The sequence below is a fragment of the Argiope bruennichi genome, chromosome 2, assembly GCF_947563725.1.
Source record: "Argiope bruennichi chromosome 2, qqArgBrue1.1, whole genome shotgun sequence".
Classification (NCBI taxonomy): Eukaryota; Metazoa; Arthropoda; class Arachnida; order Araneae; family Araneidae; genus Argiope; species Argiope bruennichi.
Window position 1 is genome coordinate 113,341,308 of NC_079152.1, and position 18,150 is coordinate 113,359,457.

Here is an 18,150-nt window from a genome sequence, read left to right on the forward strand (position 1 = left end):
TGACACTCTTGGCGATTCCAAGTTCCTCGAATACTTCCAACTGGGTACGCCCACATTCCAGACGGCTAATAACGTAAAAAATCATCTAAATGCGTCCTTTGTCATAACTATGTGTTATTGCACTGAAAGGCTTATAAAGCGCTTGCGAACAATTTTACTTCTTTGCCTCTATTCCTTAGACATTACTCTCTTACACTCTCGTCATTGTGACGTACTATCGGTGTCATCTGGTGGCTTCCTGCAATTTGTATATGATTTTTGAAGATGTGTGTAGTCATTTTACGGGTGATGTATGTATTTTAGAGTTCGATTTCCGCGTGACTCTGAATTTTCCTTAATTTATGGAGTGTTGAGTGGGTTAAGGCCAGTGCATACATGGCATTTAGTGGCCTCATAATTTGTATTAAAGGATGCTTCTATTAGACTATTATGGTAACGACTGCCGTTATTATTTTCATTATTATTTTCTATTTTAACTGCCAGAGTTCTATTAGGATGATAGTTAAAATGATGTTAACGAGGGAAAAAGGTTAGCGAATTCTTTAGTTTCATGAATTCAAATCGGCTGTTATTGTTCGATATCATTTTTGGGGTTCCATAAAAGATAAAGTATTTGAAACGCATTGAAGATATTGATACATTGAAAATTAAGAGCGCAGACTCTGTGTCTAATGTGATAGTCATAATCAAATAACTTAAGTATCAAAAGAATTCACCAGAATAAGTGAATTCTTTTGATACTTAAGTTATTTGATGATATAGTGTACTGAATTTTATTTTTTTTAGGTAGATTTCATATAAGAATACATTGTTCACTTGCATTACATTACTTCACTTTATACATTGTTCACTTACAATTTTGGATTTCTTCTTTCATTAGAAATTTCATATATAGAAATTTTATTTTAATTAGTTCATTTGTTAATTAATGTCCTTCTTTGACTTGCTTTCACCTGAATTAGAAGAGAGTGAGTTAGGACTCATACAGTATTTTCATATATAGAAATTTTATTTTAATTAGTTCATTTGTTAATTAATGTCCTTCTTTGACTTGCTTTCACCTGAATTAGAAGAGAGTGAGTTAGGACTCATACAGTATTTTCATATATAGAAATTTTATTTTAATTAGTTCATTTGTTAATTAATGTCCTTCTTTGACTTGCTTTCACCTGAATTAGAAGAGAGTGAGTTAGGACTCATACAGTATTTTCGTATATAGAAATTTTATTTTAATTAGTTCATTTGTTAATTAATGTCCTTCTTTGACTTGCTTTCACCTGAATTAGAAGAGAGTGAGTTAGGACTCATACAGTATTTTTAGGTAAACAATGGTAAACATATTTTCTAAATTTCATCAAAACTGTGTTGAAAAATATTTTTTACGTATTTTTGGGTAGTCTAAGGATCTGATTAAAAAGATTTCATCCCACATTAGCTTTAGTTTCATAGATGAAACGTGAGAATGAAATTTAATATCAATCAGTTTATTTGTTAAATATATTTAAATGACTAAATCCAAATCTGCCCGAAGGAAGAACTTTAGGGACTCATGATATTTATCAATCCGGGATAATTAATTAGAGATTTAAATTTCCCCTGATTTTAGTTCAACGAATTGAACATGTGAATGAAATTTCTTGCTGTTTGGTTCATGGATATATGTGTTACCGACATGGCCTGAGAAATTGGATTGAGGTGGATTTAATCTCACAGTCGACCAGTGATGAAATGAATATAGTGTTGGTCATCAATAAAACAATGATCGTTCAGAAATGGATGCCAATATAAATTTCTATACATACACGCCCAATTTTGAATAAAATTTTATATAATAATTGATTTTGTTTCCAAAGCGCATAAACTTTTTTGATAATTTTTTTTCACATATTGAGAATGTGAAAAAAATATGATAAAATAACATGATCTGAAATGAAGATATTTTCTTGAATTTTCATCTGTTGTTTTAATAAAATTTAGACATTAAGGACAGTAGAGTGCGTCTCTTTCAAAACATTGTTTGTATGTTTGTACATTCTCCCACCATGGGGTAGTCAGATGCGAGGATGAGAATTTTCGGCAGGGTGGCTGGTTCTCGCCACTCAGGTGGATACAGAAATGGTGTAGGGTTGACTACCCCTTACCGATGACGGGACGTGCTTTCCATGGTAAGGGTTGTACCACGGGAGATGATGACCCTTAGAACTCAACCTTAGTTCTCGCCAATGCTGTCGCAGCGTTCCTGTCATTTAGCTTTTATCCGTGTGTCTCAGGACAGGTCGGACTAGTCAATATGTGATATGTGTGTATATTAAAAAAATATCTCTATGTTGACTTGTTGAGTTATTAAAAAATCTGTTACAGAGAATTCTTTTTAGATCACAGAATATACTGATGACAAAATTACGATAAATTTCTGTTACGGGCAATTTTCAAAACTGATTCCAAAATATATTAACATTTCTGATTTTAATTATAAAACTTCTGAATGCTTTTTGGTTTGAAAATTTAAAAAAAGGGTTATATTTAAGGTGTATTTTTTAGTTCTTATTAGAATTTTCATGTAGTTTATTTGGCTTTTAAATGCTTATATATCTCTTTAAAGCATAGGTATTTTTCATAGCACACAAATAAATAAAACCCACACAAGTTGAATTTTTAATATAACTTTATTTATTATCATTATAACCATGCAATTCATTTTTGATATATATGGTAAATACAAATCATATACGAAATGTATATGTACATATATAACACGAGTTACAAAATAAATAACAGTAATAAATACGTAATGACAATGAATGAAAAGCGTTTTTTTTTTCTCATAATCGTTCAAAATCAGTTTACAAATACACAGTATTAATCCGAACCCCTTATCACAAGAAATATTTTTATTCTATTGAATTGGATTTAAATTTGTAAATAGCATCTCATGTTTCCCAAAAAGAGATTGTCTTTCATGAATGCAACGTCATTAGGTGAATACAAATACCGAAAATTTACATTTGCCAAGAGAAGAAGGTATACTGATGAATATGAGCACGTGGAATGATGAAATGCTTAAATTGTATTCAAAATCCAACTCAGTTTATTTTGTTCAAACTTCAGTAATTTTTTCTAACTTACTAGATATTTATAAAAAAATCGTTTTGTTTATTAAACTTTTTACTGAAAACAATCTAATTTATATTTGAAAATAATTTACATTTTAAAATATTGTGGCTATCAAAGTATTTCAAAAATAAAGAAAAACAATTAATTTTTAATTAAAATAAAAACGCAATTTTTTTTAATACTTTGTTTTATCTGTGTGCTTCTTTTTAAAATCACCAATAAGATTAAAGGAAAAAAAAATAATATCCTGACAAATATTTATACACTAACACAGAAAAATTCTAAATTTTAAAAAAATTAGATAATGCAAATATGTATTCTTGAGCTTTATTTTCTAATTCTTTTCCTATTATTATGATGATGAAATGTCAAGACAAGACAAAGAACGAACGGATTTTAAAATTCTACAAAAACAGTTAATATGTATATGGTTATAATACACCATTATATTTTATAATGATATTTCCAAGCCCCAAACAATGCAAGTTCTTGTATCTAATTCGAATTGCCTTTTTCTTTGTTCCTGAAAGACAGCATTGCATTGATTTGCAACAAAACTTTTTGCGAAAGACAAATTCAAAACCGAGCTAATAAATAATACATTTTTCAAACAACTCATGGGATTGTAAACATGGTGTCTGTCATCGCTATTTAACCTCTTCTAAAATATACGTGGTGTCCATCTCTGTCATCTTCATAACTTGAATCATAACCTCTGCCATCATGATGATCATAATATGCTTTACCTCCTTCATATCCTGCAGCTAACTTATGTCCTCCGTGTTGCCTGTGACCGCGATGGGCTTCTCGGTGGGCTTTATGCTGGAGTCCAGCATCACGTTGTCCATTGTGGTAAGCTTTCTTACCTTCTGCATGATGACCTTGAGCATGAGCTTCACTATGGTGTTTGCCGCCATTATGTTTGAAGGCATCTCCAGCTGCTTGGTGGTGTCCTCCTTTTTTATATCCACCTTCGTGCTGACTCTCATGCCCGGCCTTTCCGAATTTATGGAAGTCGCTTCCATGTTTGTTTTCATCGTAGTGTCCCTTGTTAGCTTGGTGCTTGAATTGTTTTCCACCATGATGGCTGTAATCTTTGTGTTCATCTTGGTATTTTTTCTTGTGATCTGTTTCTCGGTGCTCATCATGGAAGGTCTTGTGTTCTCCGTATTCCTCTGTAACAGGAAAATCAGTCATCAATAATGGTAAAAAAAAGAGCATTATCTTGAACTTGCATCAATGATTCAGGATTTTTAACATATATGAAATTTTTAAATGCTATGCATACTAGAAATTTTTTTTTCAGTTGTTAATCTTAATAATCCTTTTACTTGATAGGAAAGCAATGAATTCATCTGCAAAGTACTTATGATCCTAGATTTCAGAATCTTTTTTTTTATTACACTAATATGTTGCCTGTCAATATTCTTGATGGCACAAATCGAAGAAAATTGGGATTTAGCACAAAATATCCAAGAAAATTGTTACGATATTTTCATGATATTGTCCGATGTCCAGAATACCGAACAACATCGTGGAAATATCTATAATATTTTGTGCTAATGGGGTAAGTTTAAATACCAGACGCAACATTCTTAAAAGAGTCAAACATATTTTTCAATTTAATAATTTTGTAAACTTGAAATTAGTGTTTTCGAGTAGATTCAATTTTGAACATCTTTAAAATTTTGTACTGAAGTCCAGGACCATGTCTCAACCGGTACTGCTTTTTGAAAACTTCCACGACTTAATAACGGGTGGATGTTTGGTACATGACAAATTCAACTTGTCCCAGGCCTCTAAATATTGCGAATCTTTAGTGAAATCCATTCTCGAGCATATGGTTTCGAAGCCAAAACTCTACCACATATCATTTTTAGTTCAGATAATACTATATGATAGTGCATATTTTATCCCTGTGAACTAAATTGTTTTCTCTTTCAAAATCTGGCAGTGTTTTTTTTTTTTTTGATATCTTTAGCGTAAAGGTGCGTCGTATTCTGGATATTTAAAATCCATTTTTAAAAATTTATCTTAACTAAAAGAGGTACATAGTAACTTATTTGCTAATATCATTGCTAAAACTAAAATTGCCTAAAACTCAAATTAAACTATAAAAAACACTTGTTTTTAAAAAATATTTGACTGGAAAAATTGTAGTATTTATGATATTAATATCCAGATCATAAAAAGAACAACTATAAAATTTCAGTGATATATTAAAAAATTTAAACTTGAAAATCTTACCTTTATGATAAACATTTTTGAATCCGTGACTTTTGTGTCCTTTATCCTTGATGAATTCGCTACCGACTTTGCCACCAGCCTGTCCGTGGCCTCCATGTTTTTCTACTTCCTCTACTCCTTTAATGTGTTGATCCTTTTCTAATTTTGCTTTGTGATCGCTACCATGTTTGTCATATATTTCTCCTTCTTTCTTGAAATCTTTGTATCCTCCATGTTTGTGTTCATCATCATATAAATGATGCCCTTCTTTATGGTGGGCTCCATGGGCGCCATGTTCTTCCTTGTGCTTCTTGTAGCCATCTACATTGATAAAACACAAAATGTCATATTTTATAAATAAATTTAAAATAAAATGTTTTTTCATTAATAAAAAGATTTTTCATTTTGGGGAAGAATGAAAAATCGAGTTTAGTTATTAGATCGAATGTCAACTAAAAGAAAAAAACTGCTGTTATTAAACCTTCAGTGATAGTATGTTTTTTGACTGAGTAAGCTATATTTGCTCTGTGATATTTTATAAGATTTACTAAGAATTCTATTCAGTTATCTTTCTTGTCACGCACAAAACAATTCCTCTATCATAAAAAGCAAAACTTTCTAATAGATCCTTATTTTCAAATTACATGTTTATAAAAAAAATGGTATGTCAGGTTTTCGAACATTTTAATAAAATTGAACCAAAATTACGAATAATTTCAATTTTTAGAATTAAAACTGTTCAGAATTCAAAAGAATATCAGCTCGATTCTGGATATATTCCAGTTCTTTTTTTTTTAATGTTTCAAAATCAACCTTCAATCTTTTTCTTTTGCGTTCTGCTTTGATTGCTTTAGAAACGAACGTCGAAATAGAATTTTAATAACGCACTTATGTAATAAAATAAAATAAAGTAAAGGAGATTATGTTTTAAAAATTGCACGCATTAAAAATGACTTAGAAATGCTTTGCTGCTTTGATTATTTTATTCTAACATTTTGAAAGAGCTATTAGGAAATCAACAAGATCAAAGCTTTTAATTAATATTAAAAATTTTCTGCTTTAATTATCCCCAAATATTGAATGAAAGCCTAACCATTTAATTAAAAAGGGTCAGATTAAATTCTCCTCTTTTTTGAACACTTTTCTAAATAATATGAACTATTATTTGTTTGCATTTTATTGTTAAATGGAAAAAGAACTGAAACGTACCTGCTTCTTCATGTTCATAATGGTCATGGACAGCACCAGCTTTGTGGGCTTTTTCGTGTCCAGCTTTTCCTTCATAAGCGTCTTCTTCACCGTAGTACTCGTCGTAATCTTTATCTCTGGCTCCTACATATCTGCCCAGATGGGCGCCACCTTCTTGTACCAGATCTTCCTCTGCGGCTTCTTCTTCATCTAATTCTTCCGGCTCTTCCTCAACTTTCTCTTCTACTTTTGCTTTTGCTTTAGCTTTGACAGGACCGGCTGTTACGTAAGTCAGCAACAGCAAACAACCTGCGATCACCTGGGGAGAAAATTGATAGTTATCAGGAATATTTTCTCAATTGTTGTTGAATTTCGCATAAAAAGTTATTAGAAAATATATGGACATTACTACTCGATTCTCAAATTAATATTGCAATAAAAAATGCTATTTTCCACTTCAAGGATAACAGCTGAATTAAAAAAAAAAGTTACTCAATCAAGATAAAAGAAATGAAATGAAGCTGTTAGTTTTTGTTTGTGTTGAAAACCCACCGATATTACATTGAAAGTAAATTCTAAATATATGATACAATATACATATGCGTGATTTAAAATAAGTACGACTATCTCTCTCTCTCTCTCTCTCTCTATATATATATATATATATATATATATTTCTCTCTCTCTCTCTCTCTCTATATATATATATATAGAGAGAGAGAGAGAGAGAGAGGGAGCAGAATATCTTTTTTAGCAGTGCTTATGACAAAGAAACACGATTAAGCAAAACTATAGCAATCAATTCATTTTCTGACAAATCAATGCTAGATTGATCATATTTTAACCATAAAAATGAAAACGCGCGTGCATTTTCTATATAAAAACTATTCTATATTTTATTTCACTTTTTATATGCGAAGTTTAGGGTCAATTGAAATAATTGGAAACGAATTTCGCAGACATTATCTTTTTTTTTTTAATTTAAAATTATTGTTTGGAGAACAAATCTATGTTTTTTATAAATGTATAATCTTGTTTTGCAGGAATAATTGTATTTTTTCTAACTTAATGAATTATTATCTCTTAACATTCATAATTCCCCTAGTGTTTTACCAATTACATCAGAGACTACTAGATGATTGGAAACCTGTATTTTGGGTTCGGATCATAGCAGAGCATTGATTTGAGAAGAATATATTTGAAATGATGAGAAATATTACATCAATTTTTTTTTTACAGAAAAAATTCTGTATGTAGCATCAAAATTTATTTTACTGAAACTAAAATTTGGAGTAATTTATACCTTTCTATTTCCAATTTTGAAGGAAAATGAACCTGTATAAAAATAGGAATGATTGAATATTATGGCAGATGAAATGAAATATTTAAGAAACACATATTAAAATTAATAAAAACTGGTAATTTAATTTAGTAGCAGAAGGTAGAACTTTCACTTTAAACAGAATATTCAATCCACTCTTCAACCCCTTTTTCTTTGAGATTTACACTAGTAGAATAAATGCTTAAAAAACTTGGAAAAAAATCGATTTCAATGTAGTTTCTGAGAATTAACTTCTATCTGCTCCTGCAAGTTGCATATTGGTCCTTAACTACTAAATCAAATTTTGAATTAACCGAATTGGTGCTTCTCAAACCTGTCACATCCAGTTGAGTACGTTCAACTATATAAATTCTACAGATGTATGTATAATGGATTTTAATTTTTGAACTTCCAATGCTATCGATCAAAATATAGTAATTATTGAAAAATCAGCTATGAATAAAGCGAAGTAAGTTATTTCCTCTGACTCTACAGCTTCGATTTCTTATTGAAAAGAGTCAAAATCTTCATACTGAGCGTAGCATTTTCTTCTTTTTTGTGAACGGATTTTTTTTGGGCTTCCGTTGTTTCTTATAAAACTATATAGGTTTAAAATCATTATTAGGAAACAGTTTTCCTACATGAAAAAAAATATATAAATCACAAGTACCTGTTTAATTTTTAAAAGTACCTATCATTAATTCGACGTAAAATAATAAACATTATTAATGGGACAAAACGTTACAGCTCTTCTAAATTTTGTATAAATTTTTATCATATAATAAATTATTCCAACCACTATTATTCCTAATGTATAAACAATCTAATTCCTTTTCTGTGGGTTGAATATTCTTTAGTTTAGGTATTTTTCAAGGAGGAGTTTTTCAAAATTTTGATTTGATTTTCTAATAAACAGAACTGAAATTTTAATATTTTTTTCAATAATTTTGAAGTATATTATCGCACAAAAACCATTTTACACAAATTTAAAATTCAAAAATTAGTTTTTCATTGAGGCCAGCTTTGTTCTAGTACTTTTTTCATTTATTTTGATAGCATTTAAAAAAATATTTTATACTTAATTGGAAATAATGTTTTTTAATGTTGCAATGAAATTCAAATCGATTGCTTTATCACATTCTTTCACTCGCATTCTTCCGCCAATGCTAAAGTTTGAAAAAAAAATCGCTTTCTTTTCATCAAAGCAGAATTTTCGTGTTTACTTTTATAAAGAATTATGTTTTAAAACTGGCATGAACTAACCAAGTTTAAAACATTAGCAATCAATGATATTTTAGATTAGTCGTTCAAATTTAAGAAAAATTAGCATTATGCTTTAAACTCAAATATCATGTAACACTTTTTGGGTCCGATTATAATAAAAAGTTAACTTTTAAAAATATTAAAGAAATCAGAGGGAAAAATAGCTTAACAATAAAGTTATTTTGATTAGACATATTCTTTTAAATTTTAACATTGCAGAAAAAAAAGTTTTTTTTAAAAATATTTTTTTTATTTAGATAACAATTTTTGAAGTTTTAAGACGTTGTCTTCAGGCCTCAAGTTGGTCTAATGATGGAAGTATTTTAAGCATTATGATAATGGATAACTTTCTAAGGGCTGAAACTATAAGTATCTAAGAATTCCTTATCCTCCACAATTTGCTCTGATTTCAACAGATATTATTAATCTCATTTATAAATAAACGCTATTGCAAAGTTCTTGCAACCTATGTACTATTTTAGGTGGACGACATGCTTGATCGAATATCTTTCGGTGATTGACGGGTTGTGAAATTATAAATCTATCATAGAGATCATAGTTTTCTAAAAGTCATTGAAGAGAAAGTAATCTGTCAAATATAGCTGACAGGGGTGGACAGGAAAGTTTGTTACTGCCTCAAGGAAGTTTAGACAGATCTCTGCTGTTAATATTTTTTTTCTGTTATACTTGTGGTTGTTGTTCTGGAACATCAACTTAGCCGTGAAAGATTAATGCAAGCTTTCTGATTTTCCCATTTAAAACAATAAAAATTCAGCGAGTTTCCATCCAAGGAAACAAAATGAAAATCTTTTCAATAATATATAGTTGTTGGTAATTATTTTTAAGTTTTAATATCTTCAACTGCTATTCATGCAAAAAGAAATTAATGTATTATACTTCGTTTTAATTTAGGCTTCAAGTATTTCTTGTTTTTGTTATAATAAAAATATAATCTGTCATTAAATAAATAAATAATTATAAAAAGTGAATGCATAGCCTGTACAAAATGTCCTAAAAATCAGAAAAGGTAAGGTGATTTTTTCACTTCAGTTTTGTAAGAAATATTGATCGTGTTGGGTACGATTTTCATTTACGTTAAAAGACCTTTATTTTCTAAAAAAATAAATATAGTGGATATTGAAATGTTACAAGAAGATATATTATTTTCTTCTTCATGATGGCAGCATTTCATCATTCCAATATTGCATTTGGTTTTCATATAATCACTAATCGATGATGAACAATGTCTTAATGTTGTGGCAACATAATGTTGCCAAGCCTTCTGATAATTCATACCACTGAATGATAATTGTGGTTTATTGGACAATGGAGTGTAAATATTTACTGAAATGTACTGAAATATGTACTGAAGGCCAGATTTCATTCTTGCTTTTTAAAATTCTATTTCAATTATAGTTATAGAAATACTCGATCATAAATTTTTACAGTAATACAATAACGATGCGTTTACACTTTCATATCTTTTTTTTATTTATTTAAATCTTAAATAATAAAGGCATTACATGGCTTAGATAATAAATGGTGGATGATCGAATATTTATTTCGATTTCAATAATTAAAAATTTAACCGGACAATATTGAAGGATTTTCATAACTGTATAGATCCATTTTAGTATTTTTCTCGGTTTTGTTGCAGACACATTTCTCAGCGACGAGTTATTTTTGAAAGCAAATAGTATTAGTACATATACGTTCACATATGAACACCCTTTCACACAGACTGGTTGGATTTTTCCGTGTTTTCTAAGATTTCCTTTATGGAGCTCAGGACAAATAATTTCAGACTCGAATTTCAGTTCCTTGTATATGACATATCTTGTATCGATAAGAGCGGGTAGATTTTCAAAAGCCAGAAATTCAAAATAATAAGCGAGTTTTAGAAAGAAAAAATAATGACTTTTTTTGCAATCGTAGATGCCGTTTCTTTTTTAATATTTTTTAATATTTCTTCTTAAAGAATGGAAAAAGCCGAGTTAATATTTCTGGAATAAAATAAAATATTCAAAGAAATATATATATTTTGGAAGGAATTAAAAGCCAGAACAATTTCTATTAAAAATTTATTTAGAAAACTTTCTCAGTTATCTCTTTGATAAATATTTTAAAATTTTTGCACAAAGGAAAAGGATATAAATCTGGTTCATAGCAAATCCATATAAAAGAAAATGGGAAATCCCATTAAAGATGAATGCAATACTGATAACAATTTGCAAATTCAGTTCTTTAAAGAGATTCACGATATCGTTCGACACAGCCGAGTGCTCTCAGTAGAAAAAAAAAAAAGATAAAACCTAAGTTGAACAATTTATTATGTTATGCAGCTGCTTAGTATGCAATATAGCTACGGGAACGCAATTTTTGCGTTGTTTTTTAGGGTTGCGGATAGAAAAATAATAATTTGGCTTTCCGGTGAGGCGATTTTTAGAAACGTGCGGTGATTTTTAGATGAGCAATTTATGAAATTTCAGTCAAACTTCTTAGATTAACTTCTTACAACTTCTTAGATTCAATTTATCAAACTTCTTAGATTAACTTATTGGAATTTGTTATAAAAGTGTATAACTATAAAGTGCTTTTAAAAATTATTTACTTAAATAAATAAAACTTGCGTCAAAAGTGTAAGACTTTAGTCATCCAAGCTAATTTATTTATTAAAATAATCCCAAAATTTATATTTAAAACTCATGTTTCAATGAGGTACAGTAACCGTTTTTTCTTTTATTAATTTTATCTTATACATATAGAATTTATATGCAAGACATTTTTTTACTTATAACAAACTTTTTCTCAATTCTTTTTAAAATTTTTATTCAGTAAATGGTTGTTTAAATGATAAAATTTCTGCATTTCAAGTTTAAATGGCCCATTTTGATTTTGATTTATGAATTATTTAGATTTAATAACTGACTTAAGTTTATCAATATTTTAGTCTTCAATGATTTAGGATGGTTATTTTTTATTTTTTTAGATTTTTTAAAAATGAACTACACTTTGTCAGAAAATGAAACGTATATACTTTCGTTACAACAATTCTCTGATACCTTTTCGTGTCACAGAAGTGATAATGAAATTATATGGGTAAAATAAAAAAATTATGTTATAAATAACACGTTTTTTTTTGTCTTAGAAAATAAATTGTTAATTTTCACGATAAGAAAATTTGCAAGGTAAAAATATAACAACTTTTTTTAGTAAGTTTTAGTTTTTTTACTCTAATAAAACTGTTTGCCTCAAAAAACACGAGATGAAAATGTTTACTTGAGTGAAAAATTAGTCATGGGTCATTTTAGCATTTTATTACATGAAGAAATCGCGCAATGAAAAAAAATAATCTATATACATGATCCTTGTTTTTTTATTATAGGTTCTTTTATGATGATAAATGCCAAATAATAGAGTAACATATAATTTATCGCAGTTCCAACTATTAAAGTATTCAGCTAACTTCAAATACATGAATATTCAACAATTTTAAACAAAGGTATAAATTAATTTGATTGATGAAAAAGTCATTTTCAGTTTGCGAGAACATGATCAAAGGAAATATTTTAATTTTTACATTCTTAATGTGGGAAGCCTTTAAATAAATGAACTAATTTACCCATACATTATAGTTGCAATTTTTTTTAAAGTGTAAATATTACGTCAATTAAAAGCATAGTTATTCTATGTGAAGCTTGCGTAGAATCTATGAAGATTTTGAGTATTCTATGAGGTAACAAATGAGTCAACGGGACAAGCCCTCCCAAATGGAAGGAGACATCTTATTAGACTGTACAGAAAAGAAAAATAGGTACGTGGCAACTGTTTGCAACTAACAGTAACAAAACAGTTAAACAGTGAAATGTTAATACAGTAAAAAGTTAATTGTTTTTTTGTTTAATTTTTGATGTAGTTATGGCAAATGTGTTTTGAGAAATTTTTAAGGGTATTAAAATATTTGTTTTGAAAAGGATGTATTTTTTAACGATGAATTTTTCAAATTTTTAAAAGAAAAATTTGTAAAATTCTTGGTTTTACTTATAAAAGTAAATCGCTTCTCGGAAGGCTTGAATTATTTTCAATAATTCTTGATCCATTTTCAAATGAATTTAAGATTGACATAATGTATTATTAAGAGTGAATAATTTTTAACATATGTGTGCGCAAATATGTACACAGCATATTTACATGCATTTAATATTTTATATACTTACCTTTGCATACATTTAACATTTTGTACACTTACATGTGCATACATTTAACATTTTGTACATTTATATGTGCATAAATTTAAAATTTTGTGTGCTTACATAACCATACATTTAACATAGTGTCTGTACAAAACAAAAATAAAAATCGAAGACTGGTTTGGATTTGACCACATACAGGCCAATTACTCATTAAAATTTTAAATTCATCTGAGAGTTCTGCATGGGTAACAATAAAAAATGAGAGAACTTGAAAAGATTATAGAAAATGTATTATATTATTTTTGATATATTTAATGATTAAATTAAATTGTTAAAGCAATTCGGATACTTGATTATAATTTTGTTGCCTGATATGTTTATTGTATCGCCAGCATACTGCTAATACTGACAAATTCAAAACCTCTAATACTGACAATATCACCTCTGTAACATAAAAAATATATTAATATATATGTAGCATATATTTCATACTGATGATATATTGAGGAAAGTATTTTTTTTTCTGTTAGAGAGATGACATTTTAAACTACCAAGAAAACATTAACTTGGCACTTTTTTTGCTATAATGGCAATATAGATCTGCATTCTACAAAACTTTAATTTTATATCAAATATCCTTTATTGCATATACATTAATAATTTTTTTTTGTGTTAAAGAGCCGATATTATGTGACAAATATAGTTTATTTACAGTCACTTTGTAATGCATCATAGTATTATTTGAAAACTGATTTTCTTTAGGCAAAAACGAGAAACCCGATTGATATTGTCATTCGTTATGGTAACTTAAAAGATGAGTAAAAGTGAATTATCAATAGTTTAAAAAATGCAATAGTATACTAAAGATAATTCTAAAACATTTTTTTAAAATTAAAATTGCAACAGGATACATTTATCAAAAATATTACTGCTATTATTTCTAACTGTCTCTTAAAAACAGGCTTCAACAAGTTTCAGACGAGCTTCGACTTCCATTCAAAACAAATTATCCACTTTTGAATTTTTCCCTTCCATAATTGGATTAAACATTATCTACTTATAGGGATTAAAGTGTTATTTTCATTTCTTTAAACACATACTGCTATTCTAAACGGCGAATTGCAATCAGCACTTATTTCCAAAGATTATTTTTTTCAGGAAGTTATGGAAAAAAATGCAGTTTTATCACACTTCAGTTGATAATTGAAAAAGAATTTGTGCTTAATCTGCTTTTCAGAAAACAAAAATAACCTAGAGTTCTTTTTATATTAAAAAAAATAGGTAAGCTCCGTTTTTGATTTTTATTTCTTTTAGTTTCCTAAATGGATACCTCTTTTTTCAAAGTGTTATCTCTCTCTCTCTCTCTCTATATATATATATATATATTGGTTTTGTGAAACAAAAGCAGAAATTGAAATAAAAAAATTGAGAATTGGAGTCATGACAGTCAATTTTCTAATTAACTATAATGTTATGTTCTGTAATAAGGTGGAAGGATGAATTAATATAATTAATTAATTCTAGCATTTTTATGGTGTTGTTTCAATTGAAAGTATATGAACGAATTTAAGTTACCGTTTGAACTACAGTAGACTCCCGATTATCCGCGGGCGGGTTATCCGCGCCTGCCGCACAAATTTTTTTTTTTTGACTGATTTTTTTCAAAAAAGTGCAGTTTTACAGTTATGCTTTTGTAATTACATAATACATTACAGTATTAAAACAGTACATATGTATTAATTTTTCTGTGTATCCTTGACGCCTCTCGTAAATACAAAGCACTTTTCTGTTTTCATTAACAAAATGCATTTTAGGTTAGTTTTGAGTGATATACTAAAATATTAAGCGTTAGTTAAACATTTCCTGCTGTTTATTTTACGTTTTATTGTACATAAAACGATTTTTCAAAGTTGGAATGACTGTTTTCTTTTTTGCTATACCCGTTTTTTGCTTTTTTCGGATTATCCGCGGTTTTTGTTATCCGCGGCGGCCGCGCCACCCAATTCCGCGGATAATCGGGAGTGTACTGTACTAATTTCATTCTTGATTAATTTATTCTTCACTAAGGAATATTGATAATGTTCTTTCATTTGAAAAATGAATTTTATTCATACACTTATTTCACAATTATATTTACACAAAAATTAAATAAATTATTCAAATTCTAATTCAATTAAGAATGAAATAAGATGTATGATGACAAACAAAACTTTCTTTTTGAATAATATTGTAAATCTTAAAAGAAAAACGCTTTTCCAGAATTTCTTGAATAAAACTGAAATTTAATTCTAATTTTTTTTGTTGGTATAAACATTTCGTATTGATACTTTAGGAAAATTTTTGCTGCGAATGTAGACCATATATTTAATTTTAAAATAACATCAAATGTAAAATTTTTAATGTATTATGTTTAAAAATTATTTTTTTTTTTTACATTGACACTGCTTTTACTTAATTTTTCTATTTATAAAAGATGGAAACTTTAAATGTTAGCTTAGAACAGCTCACAAGCAGGAAAAAAAAAATAGGATCATGTAAAACAGAATTTATGGCACTTTGTAATAAAGTAAAAGAAAAAAAAAACGTGTAAGAATATGTTTTGAAAGAACAAATAAATATTGCAGCATTTAAAAGATTAAGTTGATTCGCTAAAAATAAATCTTGCACATACAGCTACTGCGAAACGAAAAAAATATTATACTAAAAAGTTAACCAAAAGTAAAAAAAAAAAAAATTATAGTATTTGATGTAAAAATAACTTGATTTTCATTGATTTTTTAAAATTTTCTTTTAAAACTATTACAATTTTAGTCAGGTTAAATATATTTTTCTACCGAATCCTATTTTTTCGAAAGAAATTTAAAAGTGAACTTTAAAATTATGGAATAATTTTTTACTAAGCAAAATAATTTAGAATTTTTATTTACAATTAATATTCGAATTTTATATTAATTATAAATATTAATTAGAGATTTTTGAAAATGATTTTGTAGTATGTTTAGGTATGCCATAATTAAGTTGCTGTATCATTTTGAATATAGTTTTTTTATCAATTTTTGAGACTTTTTATCTTTTAAATTTACATTATATATAAAAAAACGCACTTTATAAAAATCATTCCACATTTTAATGCCCAGCAGTGAAAGTATAAGAAACATGTCAAATAATTTCAGAATTAAATTTCAATTATTTATATCTAGGTTTGCTTTATAACACGTTTTTATAGAAATAATATTTCATGTTTCATTTTCTTAAAATTTTTAAATATACTTTTAAGAAGAATTAGGATAAATTGGGATTGGTCTTCATTTTTTTAAATCACAAAATTGATATTAATACTATACGTTTTAATTAGAGATGCTTTAAACTATTCTTTCTCTTAATTTTCATTCAATTTAAAAATCCGAAATCTGTTTTAGGAAAGAGCATACAAAATTTTATACACAATTATTTTTCAAAAGTAAAACTCTTTCAAAATCTTTAATATTAACAGCACTTTTTAATTTTTAAGACTTTTTTCATCTTTATAAAATAACTTTAATAAATCAACCAAGAATAAAGCAAAAAATCTAAACTTGTTTATTATTCTATTATCCAGTTATCTATGCTATCGAAGTAAGTTTTTCAATGCTTAATGAAGAAAAAGGAGAAATGGCACAAAGATTCAACTATCCTCTTTAAAATACTCACCAGTATTGTCTTCGCCATTTTCTTTAAAGGCAAAAAAAGCGGCCTTCAAGTAACTCAAGAAGAAAGCCTGCGGAGGTTTTATAAAGTCCAAGTGACCAAGAAGTGAGTTGTCTTGTCTTGTCAATTATCCAAGAAGACTAGAAACAAACTTGTCAACTTCACCACGAATTCGAGACTTTTCGGAAGGTGTTTCTTTCTAATTCTCCAATGTCCCGTAACGTACTGGTCGAACGGGTGCCCTGCACGCTTAAATAAGTGACCCAGTCTTCCGTAAAAAAATGTGACGTATACTCTAAGGCAAAGACCACGTGCTCCCAAATTGAGTGGCAAACGTGATTTTATTCATTTGTGTGCTGAATACCTACTTGAAGCAAAGAAATGGAAGGTAATTTCACTGTAGAGAGATGTGGCATTAACGGAAGTTTGTGGGCTTGCCTTCAGTATGATGTAATTACGCGGAAGGATTGTCTCTCAGGAAAGTTCTTGTTTGCCATCAAGGTTAATGTGTTAAATTGTTGAAAGTTATGGTTAATTGGATGTTTGTGTTTTGTTTTATAATGCCTATTCACATGTCCTGAGGATGTTGTGATATGTAATTGAATTTTTTTTGTTTTTGTAACGATGTCAACAGATGATAAACTTTTGATAAGTTGGACCCGATTTAGACGAGCCAAAGGGTCATGTCCTGCTGTGGTCAGAAAATATCGACTTTTCATTTGTACAGAGAAGGGATTAGGATTCATACTGTAATATTTATAGCCATAAAATATATATTGTAATAAAATTCTGTGATATAAAATTATTGTTCATGTGATTTTGAAATTTGGGAAATATAATAATACATTGAAATAAAGTCACATGAAGAAAACTATTTAAGGATTACTGGCGAGAAATTGCTTTATGACTTAGCTAAGACTCCCCTACTGTCATAAAATGTCCCAAAAGATTGTCACAATAACTTCACGATACTGTCTGGCATTCAGAATATCGAGCAACATCATGGAGATATCGCATCATATCTTGTGCTAACAGGATTATTGTAATCCTTTTATTCTTATTCTTATGGCTTGTAGTTTAAGTCTTGGTGTTATAAGCAATATTTGTAAAATATAGCAGGCCATATAAAGTTGAAAAAAATTACAAATCCGAAATAAC

The 18,150-nt window shown here is 28.3% G+C and overlaps 1 protein-coding gene across 1 annotated transcript; it reads right to left on the reverse strand.

The window, feature by feature from the left end:
• Positions 1 to 2,739: 2,739 nt before the first annotated feature.
• Positions 2,740 to 17,226, reverse strand: LOC129959714 (histidine-rich glycoprotein-like). The gene is made up of 4 exons (XM_056072606.1): positions 16,996 to 17,226; positions 6,550 to 6,847; positions 5,362 to 5,661; positions 2,740 to 4,289 (listed from the first exon to the last, which is right to left on the reverse strand). The coding sequence occupies exons 1-4, from the start codon at positions 17,011 to 17,013 to the stop codon at positions 3,766 to 3,768; spliced, it is 1,140 nt and encodes a 379-aa protein (XP_055928581.1). The 5' UTR covers positions 17,014 to 17,226; the 3' UTR covers positions 2,740 to 3,765.
• Between the last annotated feature and the right edge of the window lie 924 nt (positions 17,227 to 18,150).

Excerpts from the sequence above, each read along its gene's own strand:
- LOC129959714 (XM_056072606.1), bottom strand. Across the intron at positions 5,662-6,549 it reads TTATGAACATGAAGAAGCAG|ATGGCTACAAGAAGCACAAG; the intron begins GTACGTTTCAGT and ends TTATCAATGTAG. Across the intron at positions 4,290-5,361 it reads CAAAAATGTTTATCATAAAG|AGGAATACGGAGAACACAAG; the intron begins GTAAGATTTTCA and ends TTCCTGTTACAG.